General features: G+C 44.7%; 1 protein-coding gene across 1 annotated transcript in view; it reads right to left on the bottom strand.

Annotated features, from left to right (window-relative positions):
* The window catches only part of arap2 (ArfGAP with RhoGAP domain, ankyrin repeat and PH domain 2), a 332,431-nt gene that overhangs the window by 187,665 nt on the left and 129,650 nt on the right, over positions 1-15,116 (bottom strand). The window contains exon 8 of the mRNA XM_067988973.1: positions 133-253. Coding sequence (XP_067845074.1) covers positions 133-253 — 121 coding nt within the window. The remainder of the gene's footprint in view (positions 1-132; positions 254-15,116) is intronic.

Genomic DNA, 15,116 nt, shown 5'->3' with positions numbered 1-15,116 from the left:
ACTGGGAGGTCCTAGACATTACAGGTTAGTGAAAAGGTGAATAAACTACAAAAGTGAGCACATTTTTAGTTCTTTAGATTTCCAATGATAAGTCAAACTAAACTACACACCTCAGGTATGTTGTTTACTTACCTTCTTTTTCAACTCTAAAAGTAAAAGTTCTGTTGGAGGTAACCACCTCAAATTTGTTGTCTCCCAATCCATGGACTATGCATATTGAAGAGAGTGGGATTATTCCTTTTGAGTATATTTCCTTTGATGGGGAAAAGGAAGGAGAAGAAATAGAAAAATATTAATACATTTTATCTAAAGCTACAGTGCACATTTATGTCTCGAGGTTGAAGTTATCCACTGAATACCACCATACTAAAGATGTGCAACTGACCTCATTAATCTGGCCCTGGGAAACTGGCCCTGCACAAAACCAACACCCAATCAAAATAAGTCAACAGAATAAAATGGAAAAGTCTTCTGTGGAACCAAAGAAGCCGCCGCCGCCCACCCTTCAGAGTATTTTACAACTCAATTCAATGTGGGCAAATTGTGGATCTTTCATTTTTGTTTTAATTATTCAATATTTGATAAAAACAATGCTACTTTTACCCCTTTTAAAACTCAATTATGCCTATTATTTTCAAACCTGATTTAAAGTTCAATTTGTACAGGACTTGTACTGATTGGATGCAACAAGACATCCAGTTATAATTTATGAAACTACGCCTGCATCATCCTACTTGGTGACCTACAATATAATTATATTCCTATCTCAATAAAGGAGGTTAAATAAGCAGTCACTGATTTCACAGAGGGGAAATATTTTCACATCCCCCCTTCCTTCTGCCATCATCAATCACAAACCTTCTAAAGAGTTTCTACTTTACAATGAATATTACAAATCAATTTATAGAGTGCTTCAATTAATCATGTTGATAATCTTAAACACTTTCTTTAATATTACAGTTTTGAACAATGTATGATTTATGATACAAATGTTACCATAACATGGTAATCACGACATTTGATATTAAACTTATAATTACCGTGTTAGACTAATTTCACGGGAAAGTTGGAATATTGCCAGAGTTTTAAATTTCTTTACTTAACTTGTTCTCTAAAGTTCACAATCAACATAATTCTCACTACAGTTCCAGGTGCTGGAAAATCTTCAAACTGTCATTGTTGCAGGTTTATAGCTTGAATATGGCTATAGATTTTGACACTGCACTGACAGAGGATAGTAAATAGGTTTAAACAAAGCTACATTACTCGGAGTTATAAAAGAGCAACAGCATCAATAGAAGATCGGAAATGAAACAATGATACTCTATATTCTACTGAGCTTTATTTTTACTTATCTGGATGAACGACTTGCCCTTCAGGTGACCATGAGAACATTTCTAACAGCTTAGATCTGTCCTGAGTTACTTCTTTTTAAAGAAACCATATGCATAACAGATGGAGGTCTGATATCATTAAACTGCAATTTTCAACATCAGAACTTTGCTATTCAATTAATGTCTTGCAATTTGCTAGCAAGCAAGGTTTTCTTTTATACACACACACACACACACACACACACACACCAGTTACTATTTATATTCAGCCCATCATTACTGAGATTTCTTTTAATTTGCACTTTTAAATTCTGGCTTCCATATTTGGTTAAATTGTTCTCTAATCATAGGGGAATTGATGATTTTAGTGATGGGATAATGCAGATGAGAAGGAATTAGAGGAATGCAAAATAAAATATTAAAGGCAATGGGGGAAAAAAGCATGGAGATGAGACAAGCATGATGGACAGAATGGTCTTTATCTGTACAGACATTTCTATGAGCAATACAGATCTGAAAGTATACTGCATCAAATGACTGTTAGTAATGAACTATCAGGTTTACTGTGGCAGCAACAGACAAGAAATTATAATAAAAAACAATGACTTATATGACAGATTAACACAATTAGAAGCATTATAATGTTTATCTCAAATTTAAACAGCATATGTACATTATGAAATTGACTGAAGTTAAAGGTAATGCTTTATCATACTGCTGATCATGGGTTAATCTATTCTATTCTGAATTTTACTTAAAGGGGAAATTTAATGTAAATATTTACCCCGAGATAAATCCCAAGTTTTAAAAAATCTATTCAGTATTTAATATTATAGTAATGATAAATCCCTACAATAGACATTAGATTGATTTTTCAGGGATAACCTCAGATTTATCTTGGGGCAAGTAACATCTACAATTTTTGATCTTACATTAAAATTTTCCCTTTGCATTATTGACATGAAGCCTTAATACCTTCGAGTACAATTAGTGAAACATAAAAAATGGCTAAGTTCTGACAACCCAAACTAAATTTACATTTTTTGACAATAAGCTGAGGCAATGTCACCATTGACATCACTGCAGGAGTTCCTCAGGGCAGTGTCCTAGGCCCAACCATCTTCAGCTGCTTCATCAATGACCTTCCCTCCATCATAAGGTCAGAAGTGGGGATGTTCACTGATGATTGCACAGTGTTCAATTGCATTCGCAACCCCTCAGATAATGAAGCAGTCCATGCCCACATGCAGCAAGACCTGGACAACATCCAGGCTTGGGCTGATAAGTGGCAAGTAACATTGATGCCACACACACGTGCCAGGCAATGACCATCTGCAACAAGAGAGAGTCTAACCACCTCCCCTTGACATTCAACGACATTACCATCGCTGAATCCCTCACCATCAACATCCTGGGGGTCACCAATGAACAGAAACTTAACTGGACCAGCCACATAAATACTGTGGCTACAAGAGCAGGTTAGAGGCTGGGTATTCCGTGGCGAGTGACTAACCTCCTAACTCCCAAAAGCCTTTCCACCATCTAAAAGGCACAAGTCAGGAGAGTGATGGAATATTCTCCACTTGCCTAGATGAGTATAGCTCCAACAGCACTCGAGAAGCTCGACCATCCAGGACAAAGCATCACACTTGATTGGCATCCATCCACCACCATAAACATTCACTCCCTCTACCACTGGTGCACCGTGGCTGCAGTGTGTACCATCTACAAGATGCACTGCAGCAACTCGCCAAGGCTTCTTCGACAGCACCTCCCAAACCCGCGACCTCTACCACCTAGAAGGACAAGGGCATCAGGCACATGGGAATGACACAAACCTGCACATTCCCCTCCAAGTCGCACACCATCCTGACTTGGAAATGTATTGCCATTGTCGCTGGGTCAAAATCCTTGAACTCCCTATCTAATAGCAGTGTAGGAGAACATTCACCACACGGACTGCAGCAGTTCAAGAAGGCAGCTCACCACCACCTTCTCAAGGGCAATTAGGGATGGGCAATAAATGCTGGCCTTGTCAGCAATGCCCACATCCCACAAATGAATTTTTAAAAAAATGCCTTAAGTTGTTCAGAAAGTTGAAGGTTTCGGGTGCAAATATTTGATTATTCTTCCTCCCATTCCTCTTCCCCCTCTCCATCCACCATAGCCTCAGTCCGAGGACAGGACAGTCTAGGCTTCATTCATTTCCACTCACACAATCAAAGTTGTTTCCTGGATGACCCATAAGTACAATACAGGTAACGACTTCTTTAGCCCTAAAATAACAAGTGAAAATAGAGAACATGGCCCTTGAGCAAATTAATGTGCTTAGATACTATAGATACTTGTCACCTTCTATTCCACCCCATCCCAAAAATGCAACAGTAACATTCTCTTATACACACACTAGAGAAAAGATATAAATGAGAGATAATTGTAACTGAAAAAGAATTCATTGCGCAAGCAACAAGCTTACCAACTGGTATTGGTAAAATGCAAAAATATGCAAATGTTAAAAAAATCTAAAATATTTTAAAACTGCTGGAAATAGAGGTCAGTCCACACCTGGAAAGCAAAAAGACAGGTTAACATTTCAGATAGTTACTGGTTGTCCAATAGAGATCTGATGAAAGACCTCTAACTTAAATGACAACCTCTCAGTTTCAGATGCTGTGTATTTTCATAATTTTTAATTTTTATTTCATTTCATGTTACCAACTAATGACAGGCATTCTCCCCGCTCTCCCATAAAAATACAACAGGCAAGTGAATTTTTGTTTGGCTGGTTAAAACTGAATTAGGTATATAGCTCATTGTAATTCCTCAGTTTCAAAGAAAAATATTGCAAAATTTTTAGATTTTATATCTACAGTAAGGTAGAAATAACAATTTGCTTTTTTTAAACCCTTCAAACGACAGCATTCTTCAAATATAACTAACAATTGCATTGTTGTTTTGGGAGAAAACTGATCATATCTTGTGTGCTATCTTACATCAAAATGCCTTACAACAACAGCCAAATGCATTTATATAGCATCTTTAACGTAGTGAAACGTCCCAAGGCGCTTCACAGGAGCGATTTTCAAACAAAATTTGACACCGAGTCACATAAGGAGATATTAGGATAGGTGACCAAAAGCTTGGTCAAAGAGCTAGGTTTTAAGTTGCGTCTTAAAGGAGGAGAGAGCAGTAGAGGGGTGGAGAGGTTTAGGGAAGGAATTCCAGAGCTTAGGACCTAGGCAGCTGAAGGCACGGCCGCCAATGGTGGAGCGATTAAAATCAGGGATGTGCAAGAGGCAAGAATTGGAGGAGCGCAGAGATCTCGGAGGGTTATAGGGCTGGAGGAGGTTACAGAGATAGGGAGGGGCGAGACCACGTAGGGATTTGAAAACAAGGATGAGAATTTTAAAATCGAGGCGTTCTCGGACCGGGAATCAATGGAGGTCAGCGAGCACAGGGGTGATGGGTGAATGGGACTTGGTGTGAGTTAGGGTATGGGCAGCGGAGTTTTGAATGAGCTCAAGTTTATGGAGGGTGGAAGATGGGATGCTGGCCAGAAGAGCATTGGAATAGTCAAGTGTAGTTGTAACAAAGGCATTGATGAGGGTTTCGGCAGCAGATGAGCTGAGGCAGGGGCAGAGACGGGCAATGTTACAGAGTAGGTGGTCTCGATGATGGAGCGGATATGTAGTCAGAAGCTCATCTCAGGGTCAGATAGGACGCCAAGGTTGCGAACGGTCTGGTTCAGCCTCAGACAGTGGCCAGGGAGAGGGATGGAGTCGGTGGCTAGGGAACGGAGTTTGTGGCGGGGTCTTCAGTCTTTCCAATTTTTAGGAGGAGGAAATTTTTGCTTATCCAATAGTGGGTTTGTCAGACAAGCAGTGTGACAAATCAGAGACAGTGAAGAGGTGGAGGGACTTGATGGCGAGGTAGAGCTGGGTGTTGTCAGCATACATATGGAACCTGACGTTGTGTCATTGGATGATGTCGTCAAGGTGCAGCACGTAGATGAGAAATAGGAGGGGACCAAGGATAGATCCTTGGGGGACTCCAGAGGTCATGTTGTGGGAGCGGAAGAGAAGCCATTGCAGGTGATTCTCTGGCTATGAATGGATAGATAAGAATGGAACCAGGAAAGCACAGTCCCACCCAGCTGGACGATGGAGGAGAGGCATTGGAGGAGGATGGTGTCAAAGGCTGCAGACAGGTCGAGAAGGATGAGGAGAGATAGTTTACCATGGTCACAATCACATAGGAAGTCATTTCTGACTTTGATAATGGCCGTTTCAGTGGCAGGAACAGAAACCTGATTGGAGGAATTCAAACATGGAGCGTGGGAAAGATGGGTATGGATTTGGGAGGCGACAATACGTTCAAGGACTTGAGAGGAAAGGGAGGTTGGAGATGGGGCAGTAGTTTGCAAGGACAGAGGGGTCAAGGGTGGGTTTTATGAGGAGGGAGGTGATGAAAGCAGATTTGAAGGGAAGGTGAACAGTACCTGAGAAGAAGGGAAGCTGGGTGATCAGCAGTTTGTTGGGAATGGGGTTGGGGGAGCAGGAGGTGGGTCTCGTGGTCAAGATGAGCTCGGAGAGGGCATGAGGGGAGATAGGAGAGAAACTAGAGGAAGATGTGAGTTCAGGGCTAGGGCAACGGAGAACCTCAGGGGAAGTTTGGTCTGGTGAGCTCGGGGAAGGGAAGGAAGCAGCTGAACGGATGGTCTCAATCTTAGTAACAAAGAAGTCCATGAGCTCCTCGTACTTGTTATGGAGGTGAGGGTGAAGGAGGCAGGGGTGAAGGATATAAGAAGACGGTTTGTAATGGAGAACAGAAGTCGGGAGTTATCTTTGCATTCCAGGTTGATCCTGGAATAGTGAGCAGTTTTGGCAGAGGAGAGTAGGACCTGATAGTGCTTTATGGGGTCCAGCCAGATCTGGCAAAGAATGGCTAAACCAGTTGTCTGCCATAAGCGTTCAAGTCTGCGTTCCTTAGACTTAAGGGAGCGGAGATGAAGACCGTACCGGGGGAATGACCAGGGTGAGAGAGAGTAATGGTTTTCTTGGGGACAAGGGCAAAGGTGGAGGTGAGGGTGTGATTCGACATAAAAGATTATTGCTCAAGATAATCACTGGAATGGGGATAATATTCTGGCATGGGTGGAAGATTGGTTATCTAACAGGAAGCAGAGAGTTGAGATAAATGGTTCATTCTCGGACTGGCAACCAGTAGCCAGTGGTGTTCCGCAGGGGTCGGTGCTGGGTCCCCAACTCTTTACAATCTATATTAACGATTTGGAGGAGGGGACCGAGTGTAACATATCAAAGTTTGCAGATGATACAAAGATGGGAGGGAAAGTAGAGAGTGAGGAGGACATAAAAAACCTACAAGGGGATTATAGACAGGCTGGGTGAGTGGGCGGAAATTTGGCAGATGCAATACAATATTGGAAAATGTGAGGTTATGCACTTTGGCAGGAACAATCAGAGAGCAAGTTATTATCTTAATGGCAAGAAACTGGACAGTACTGCAGTACAAAGGGATCTGGGGGTCCTAGTGCAAGAAAATCAAAAAGTTAGTTTGCAGGTGCAGCAGGTGATCAAGAAGGCCAACAGAATGTTGGCGTTTATTGCTAGGGGGATAGAATATAAAAACAGGGAGGTATTGCTGCAGTTATATAAAGTATTGGTGAGACCGCACCTGGAATACTGCATACAGTTTTGGTGTCCATACTTAAGAAAAGACATACTTGCTCTCGAGGCAGTACAAAGAAGGTTCACTCGGTTAATCCCGGGGATGAGGGGGCGGACATATGAGGAGAGGTTGAGTAGATTGGGACTCTACTCATTGGAGTTCAGAAGAATGAGAGGCAATCTTATTGAAACATACAAGATTGTGAAGGGGCTTGATCGGGTGGATGCGGTAAGGATGTTCCCAAGGATGGGTGAAACTAGAACTAGGGGGCATAATCTTAGAATAAGGGGCTGCTCTTTCAAAACTGAGATGAGGAGAAACTGCTTCACTCAGAGGGTAGTAGGTCTGTGGAATTTGCTGCCCCAGGAAGCTGTGGAAGCGACATCATTAAATAAATTTAAAACAGAAATAGACAGTTTCCTAAAAGTAAAGGGAATTAGGGGTTACGGGGAGCGGGCAGGAAATTGGACATGAATTTAGATTTGAGGTTAGGATCAGATCAGCCATGATCTTATTGAATGGCGGAGCAGGCTCGAGGGGCCGACTGGCCTACTCCTGCTCCTATTTCTTATGTTCTTATGAGTGAGAGATTAAGGGACGATACAAGAGAACATCACTGCTGCTATCCCAATCAAACAATATCCTTCAAAAAACAAAATATCACTTAAATTTCACTTCAACACAACATATTTATACAGCAAAACGACATTGGAAGGGCTGCAATGCAGCAACTATAATTCATTAAACAAATCACTTTCAAAGTGGCATAATGGTGTATACACTAATAGAAAGTGGGGTCTTTAGATTTTAGGATGCCTCAGTTAGCAGCTCGCTGTTTGCATACAATACCTGGTTACAAGTTCTTTAGTCCTCGGGTAATCTCAAACTGAGAATTCAGCTCCAGTAAGATTAAAAACAAAACTTCATTAAGGCCAGGAAACTGCAACATAGATTGACTTTCAGCTAGATTTAATTTTGAACATAAAAGTCTTTTTAAGTTTTTGGTTCTGACCTTACATAGTTCCGACTATGTGTATGTTATATAGTGGATTGTAACACGAATAGAGAGTAGCTGAATATACATCTCGCACGAGATAAAATTCATTGCTGGCCACTTGTATTCTTCAGTGAGTGACATCGGCAAACAGATGGATCCTGCTGTTGCCGTAAACCAGAGGCATAAAACCAGTGAAAAGCTTTCTATTTTAGAAGTCTAGGGGCATGACCAAATATTGGGCTATTTCAGTAACAGAGTACACCATTGTCCATCGAGTTACAGATATGCAATAATGCTCTCATGATTCAGCATTTGCCAACTTATCTGCCAACCATTTACTTCTGCACCCCTCAATATATACAGCAAGATAAAATATATTTCAATTCCTTTGCTTTATTTAGCTCCTTTCCTTCTAATAGCCATAATATTTAGACCATCATCCCAGCACCAGGAAAAAAGATCAGCTCAAGGGCATCTCCATTGCCACCAATTACTCTGCTTGGTTAACCCATCAGGAAGGTACATTTGAATGGCTCAAGAAACAACTCCACCCTCCCCTGCCACTTCTCCTTCCATTCACAACTTGGCCATCTAAAATGAGCAAAACTTGTCTTCTGAGAATGCTCATCCCCTTGTTATTTTTACCACTGCATTTTAAACACTCTACGTCATGTAAAAAGAGCTCAAGTTTACATCTTGTCTGTTTCCATTACTTAAAAAGAATGTTTTATCAATCTTGTTTTTTTTAAAAAAAAGCCTGCTGAACGCATCCAGAATTATTAGGCATGTGAGCTACAAAGAAAATATAAGTTAACGAAACAATGTGAAACGCTTCACAAATGCCTTCTCATTTAGTGAAATTCAATCTGAAGCAATATTTTACAGGTGCTATAAAAGCTTACACAATTGCTATTCTGTGGTATTTGCAGACATCTACTGGAAATGTGGTGCAACTACAGCAGTCTTTTTCTAGAGGTTTCCTTTTGTCATCGCAAAAAAAAGGCATCCCTCGTGAAAATCGGACTTCAGTTATATGAGCATCCACAACCTGTATTAATTGGAGATGAATCACAGGCCATCATCAACAATGAATGGCAAACTATCACAGGAAATGGTCACCTATGGCCCCAAGAGCAACAACAAGACGACATGGGATAAAGCTCAGAGGAGGAAAAGTGATTGGACAGATCAGACATAACAGCCTAGAAACTAGATCGCACCCAAAGATGAGGCACTGCATGCGCCTGTTCACGTGGTCCCAGGTAGCACGTTAAATTTGTACTGGGACCTCATTAAAATGATTCAGGCAGCTCGCACTATCCACGCTATTCATTGGCAGGGCAGGAGATCAGGCTTCTCTAACACCACTTAAAAGCAGCCAGCATATCTTAAAAGAGAGGCTGCACCCGGTTGCAGGTAGGAGGGAAACTGCCCAGATTCAAGATGGCGGCTGGGAGAGGTCCAGACAGGACACCCAGGTTCCCCAATGCCGAGTTGCAGGCACTGGCGTAGGTGATGGACAGAAGGAGAGAGATCCTATTCACACTGGAAAGCACTCCAGGCAGCACCTCCACTGCCAGTAGGAAGAGGTCGCTGAGGAGGTCAATGATAGCTTAGCTTAGCTCCCAGGACATGGCTGCAATGCTGCAAAAAGTTCAATGTCTTCATCAGAGTTGTCAAGTAAGAACACTGCTATATTACTCTCTGCTCACACCTCCAGCCTCACTACTCACAATACTCCCCTCCCCTGCACCCTCGTACAATCACTGCAGCACATTTCACTTCACCTCCTTCTCATATGCACACACTCATCACCATTGCAACCCTCACTTCCCCATATGTCCCACCTTACACACTATACACCAACTATTCGATCACAGCAAGCACATTCTCTAAACACCTCGCAAGGGCGTCAATGACGTACTCCCTTCTTTCTTGCAGGAGAAGGTTGCGTATAATTTGAGACAAGAGGCTGCCACCAGAGGAGGCCAAGCCCGCCTGTACATCCTCTCCTCTGTAGAAGAGAGGATGTTGGCCATCACTGACAGGGGGGAGTCACGCCCGTGGCGAGTCTGGAGGAGATGTCATGGAGAGTTTCTTCATACCTTACCCTCGTTTTCCCTTCTTACTTCTATTAAACCTACACACACTGCATGACAAACTTCAGCTACTTTCAGCAGTCACTCATCTCTATCTGCTCTCCCTTTACACTAGAAGCTAACACTTGTCCCTCTCTTTCATTTCAGGTGCTGAAAATGTAGCGATACCTCTGCCAATTCAGGAAGAGGAGGCCAGCCTTCCTAAAGATGCACTGTCACTCAATCTGACCCTAACAAGCATCAGCTTAGACACTGGCACCACATGTACTTTAGAGACCAGGCTAAAGGAGGGACCTTCATGTAGTGAATCACCGGGCAAGTGTGAAGGAACTAAGTCAGGGGAATAGGACACCACAAGTGCCAGATTGGTGGAGATCGCATATTAGTTCTGCTGCGGAGAACTCAGATGCTGACTTCGAGAGCCCAGGCTACCAAAGCAGGCTGATGACCACACCAGGAAATGTTCGGTGCACTGGGCAGCCTGCCTGCGAGTTTGCACACAACGTCTCAGAGCACGGAACAGTCCAGCTCCAATGTATGTCAAGGCTTCATGCAAAGCATTGAGACCATTCTGTCCAACATGGACCAAGTAGTCAGCTCCATGAACACGACAGTGGTGCCCACCACAATGGAGCCTCTGCTGACACCTCTGACAGCTTCCATGGCAGCTGCCAGCTTGGCTTGGGAACCAGTGTTGACAGGGGCTTCCAGGGCATCACATCACGCCTGCACTCTGTTCTCGCACAGAGTTGGAGGAGTGCTGAGGCGCAATCCCAGGAGAGTGGCCTTGGCTCCATGGGAGAGGCACCTGCTGTCCTCTCCAAGAATGACATCCATGCCGGCACTCTGACAACACACTCTGCCAATGCCATAGTTACCACCCCCAGCCAGCTGGACTAGACTGACCTGACTTCCACTGAGATGCCACATTCTGCAGCCGGGCCCTCAAGAACCAGAGCAATTCCAGGACGACCACCAGGGTCATCTGATGTGTTCTCAATGGAAGCTCAGCAGCCTTCTACCTCCCAAACTGTAGCCACGGAGGAAACACACTATGTAAGAGCACTAGCATAGGTATACAAGCACAGAGGACAGGCATTAAGGGCTTACACAAGGGTGATTCATAATGATTTCTGGTAATTATTAATTACAGACGAAATTCAGTTTTTTGATAAATTTGTTTTTTGTTCTGGATTTGGGGTTGGTGTTGATATTTGTGGTGGTGAGGGCAAGACCCAGACAGCTGATCTGAAGGAAGGCAATCAGAAGGTAGCTGTAAGGACGGTGGTGATAAGGATTGTGCAACTGTCAGTATATTGGGGTGGGAGGGATGGTTCAAGTGCTTTCTGATGAGCTGCTCTCAAAGTTCTGGCAGGCAGGGGCACTGGTGGCCGATGCCACTCCTCCTCCTATACTTGTTGCTGCCCAGGTGATGGTAAGAGCTGGTCCCTCATGATGGCGAACTTGTGCAGCATACAGCAAATGACCACAAATCTGGATAACCGCTCATGGCTGTACTACACAGCTCCTCTAAAAGAGTCCATTCATTGGAGGCTTGAGCACGCCGACTGTCTGCTCGATGACGTTTCTGGTGATAGCATGGCTTTAGTTGTAGGCCAGCTCTGCAGCTGTGCCCGGGATTCCTGACAGGATTCATGAGGCAAGTCTGAAGAGGATAACCCTTGTCGCCCAGTAGCCAGACGGTAACCTGACAGTATAGTTGGAACAATGGCGGCTCATGGGACTAGCACAGGATAAATGAATCATGACTGCTGCCAGCAAACCGGGCATAGGTCTGCATAATGTGCTGTCTGTGGTCGCAAATAAGCTCGACGTTGAGGCAGTGGAATCCCTTTCTATTGACAAAGATGTCAGGATGGCGATGGAGAGCACACAAGGCAAAGTGGGTGCAGAGTGTGGCACCTTGCATCCTGGGGAAGCCTACAATGCAGGCGAAGCTTAGTGCTCTCTCTGTCCATGGGGAAGAAGATGTAGGTGACTTCCCTGATACAATGGTGGACTGCAAACAATAAGATGTCGCTGATGTCACCTGCTGCAGCCTGAAAGCAGCTGCGGCATAAAAATTAAAGGCCACAGTGACCTCAACAGCCATAGGTAGTGCTATCCCATGCCCTGGTTCAAGGCTCGAGTTGTGGCTGCAGCAGGTGACAGAACTCGGAGGCAGCTCCTTTGTGAAGGGAAGGCACCTCAGAGAAGCTCAGGTAGAAGTGCTCGCTGAAGACCCGCTGTTGGTATGGCCTCCTGCACAGTGCCCTCCTGCTCTTCGCTGCTCCTGCCAGCCCATCCACGTCCGCAGTGAAATTGTTTTGAAAGCAGTCAAACAGTCCAGCGCCAGCAAAACTTATTAGTAAGTCAGAATTAAGTTTCATCAGTCAGAAAATAGGCCAAAAAACACCCAGAAGTTAACCAGCAGCCTAAAAGGACAAACCAGCAACTAACTTGCATGCAGTGGACGATCCCTTTAATTGGCGCTGCTGAAGGGTCCTTGCTGCCCGTTAGCGCCACGAGTTGCTGAGACAGTTTCTCACATCGGTCTGCCCCAGTGCCAGACTCGCCATATCACAAAAGGATCTTACAACAAGCGTAGGACCCTTATTTAAATATTTTAAATCAGCATTTAACATATTTTTTGGTACATCCTGGAAGCCTACAGACCAGCAACAATCCCAATATGATGGGCAGCAAACTTCTGGTGTGCTTAAGCGCCAGTTTTGCACCTGAAAAACGGGCATGGCGCCAATGAATTTCTGGGCCAACTACTTTAGACAGAGGGTGATTGAGGTTTGGAATGGATAGCCCAGGGAAGTGATCGAGGCTGATAATATCAGCCATTTGGTAAGAAAATCAATTAATGGATATAAGTCATGAACTGTGCATTCTGCTTTTGAATTCTAGGACAAGTCAGATGGACTAAAACGGTCTTTTCTGGTCTCGTACATTCCTATCTTCCCATGCATTGCTTTGAAGGATTATAACAAACGTGACTGCTGTCCCAAGAAAAGAGATTTTAAAAAGTAAAGTTTAAATTGGCATGGTATGACTGCCAAAAAATGGATACTTCCCTTCTGTACAATAATGCCAGTATTCAGGGCCAACTTTGTGCTGAGGAAGATAAATTGCACACTAACAAGGCTTCTTCCCAAGTGATTCAACAAAATTCTCCACCAACATCTGACACAGGTTAAGTTTGCTAAGTAATGCTTTTTAAATAGTCAGCTTTTTCTTTCAATAAAAAAACAAATACCTTTTGGGGCTACATGACTAATCCAGTCTTGGGGCCATCGATCTATGTTATAAGCCTTCTCCAGATGATAATATTTTTATTTTTCAAACCAAGTATTTGATCCTGTAAATGGGCTTTTATTTTAAATTAAGAATTTTCTGGTTTATTTTATAGTTTTAGAAAGACTTGTGAGGACACCCGGCAGTAATCTGAGCCTAAATGATTACACATCCCTGTGGATGAACCTGTACAAATGTGTATTACATGAAACATGTAATAAGCCACACTCAAGATACAGTGAAACCTGTCAATTAAGGACACCTTAGGGACTGGCATCAGCTGTCCTTTTTTGCAGGTGTCCTTATTTTCAAAATGGTCATTGTATGTACTGTTAAAATTTTTCCCAACAATCTTAAAGAACCAGCTGAGATTATGATCAGCACCTAATCAGCTGCAACAATGCGAAGAATCGCCCTCCCACACACCAGCGTTCAGCTCGGTTAACCTAACAGTTTTGCAGTCTAAATTCCCGTTTCAGTTCAAACCGCTCTCACTTGGAGCAGAGTGTAACTTCAGTAATGAGCTGCGTTTCTCAATTCTACTTATTAACATCAGAGCAGTCACAGGACAAAAAAAGGAGGAAATGTGATGGCAGGTTGAAGCTTCCAAAGGCAAACCTTAGAACAGATTAAGAACATTTGGGAAGGAAAACACAACAGGTCACATTATGCGTTGGAGTGAAACTCCAGTTTTCTGGTTGAGCAACGAGTCTGCAAGATGACTGACTGATGGCTGGGACGCACAGGCCTGTCCATCACTCTATAGAGCAGTAGAAAGACAGAGAGAGGCCCAAGACATCAATCCACCTCCATTCCCCAAAGACAAAGCTCCACAAAGAAGCCGATCAACCATCCGAAGACGAGGGAAAGATAATGGCAGGGTCAGGAGAAGAGGAGCTGCCAGCAACCGCTGAAAGAGTGGACGGACGCGTCGCGGCGGGCGCTCTCACTGCTCGCATGTGTGTTCCTTGTTTCGGGAGGATAGTGAGAAGGGTTGCCAACTCTAGTTGGAGGCAATCCTGGAGGTTTGACCACACGATTTCTGATCACAAGCACCCATTCCCCATCCCCCATCTCATCACCCCCCCCCCCCCAGCCCCATTCCCGTCTCCATTTCTCCCCCCAGCCTCCATTCCCCAGTCTCGGTCGCTCCGACCAGCACCCGTTCCCTTGTCTTCGCCTCGTTCTCTCCCCCCGGCCCCCACCTCCCATCTCACTCCCCAGTCGCCGTCTCTCCCCCCAGTCTCCGCCCCCGTCTCTACCCCCAGCTACCAATCCCCGCCTCCAGCTCAGTCTCTCTCCCCAATCCGTCTCTCCCATCAGACCTCAGCCTCCATCTCCTCCTCCTCCAGCCCCATTCCCCAGGCCCCATTCGCCCCCGTCTCCCTCTCCCTCCCCCTCCCCCAACCCCCATTCCCCACCTCCGCCTCCCTCTCCCTCCCCCCATTCCCCCGCCTCCACCTCCGCCTCCCTCCCCCAGCCCCCATTCCCCCGCCTCCCTCCCCCAGCCCCCATTCCCCCGCCTCCCTCCCCCAGCCCCCATTCCCCGCCTCCGCCCCCCAGCCCCCATTCCCCAGCCTCCGCCTCCCTCCCCCAGCCTCCGCCTCGGTCCCCCAGCCCCCATTCCCCAGCCTCCGTCTCCCGCCCCCATTCCCCAGCCTCCGTCTCCCGCCCCCATTCCCCAGCCTCCGTTTC

Source organism: Heptranchias perlo, chromosome 1, assembly GCF_035084215.1.
Source record: "Heptranchias perlo isolate sHepPer1 chromosome 1, sHepPer1.hap1, whole genome shotgun sequence".
Lineage (NCBI taxonomy): Eukaryota > Metazoa > Chordata > Chondrichthyes > Hexanchiformes > Hexanchidae > Heptranchias > Heptranchias perlo.
This window is presented reverse-complemented; position numbering and strand designations above follow the sequence as displayed.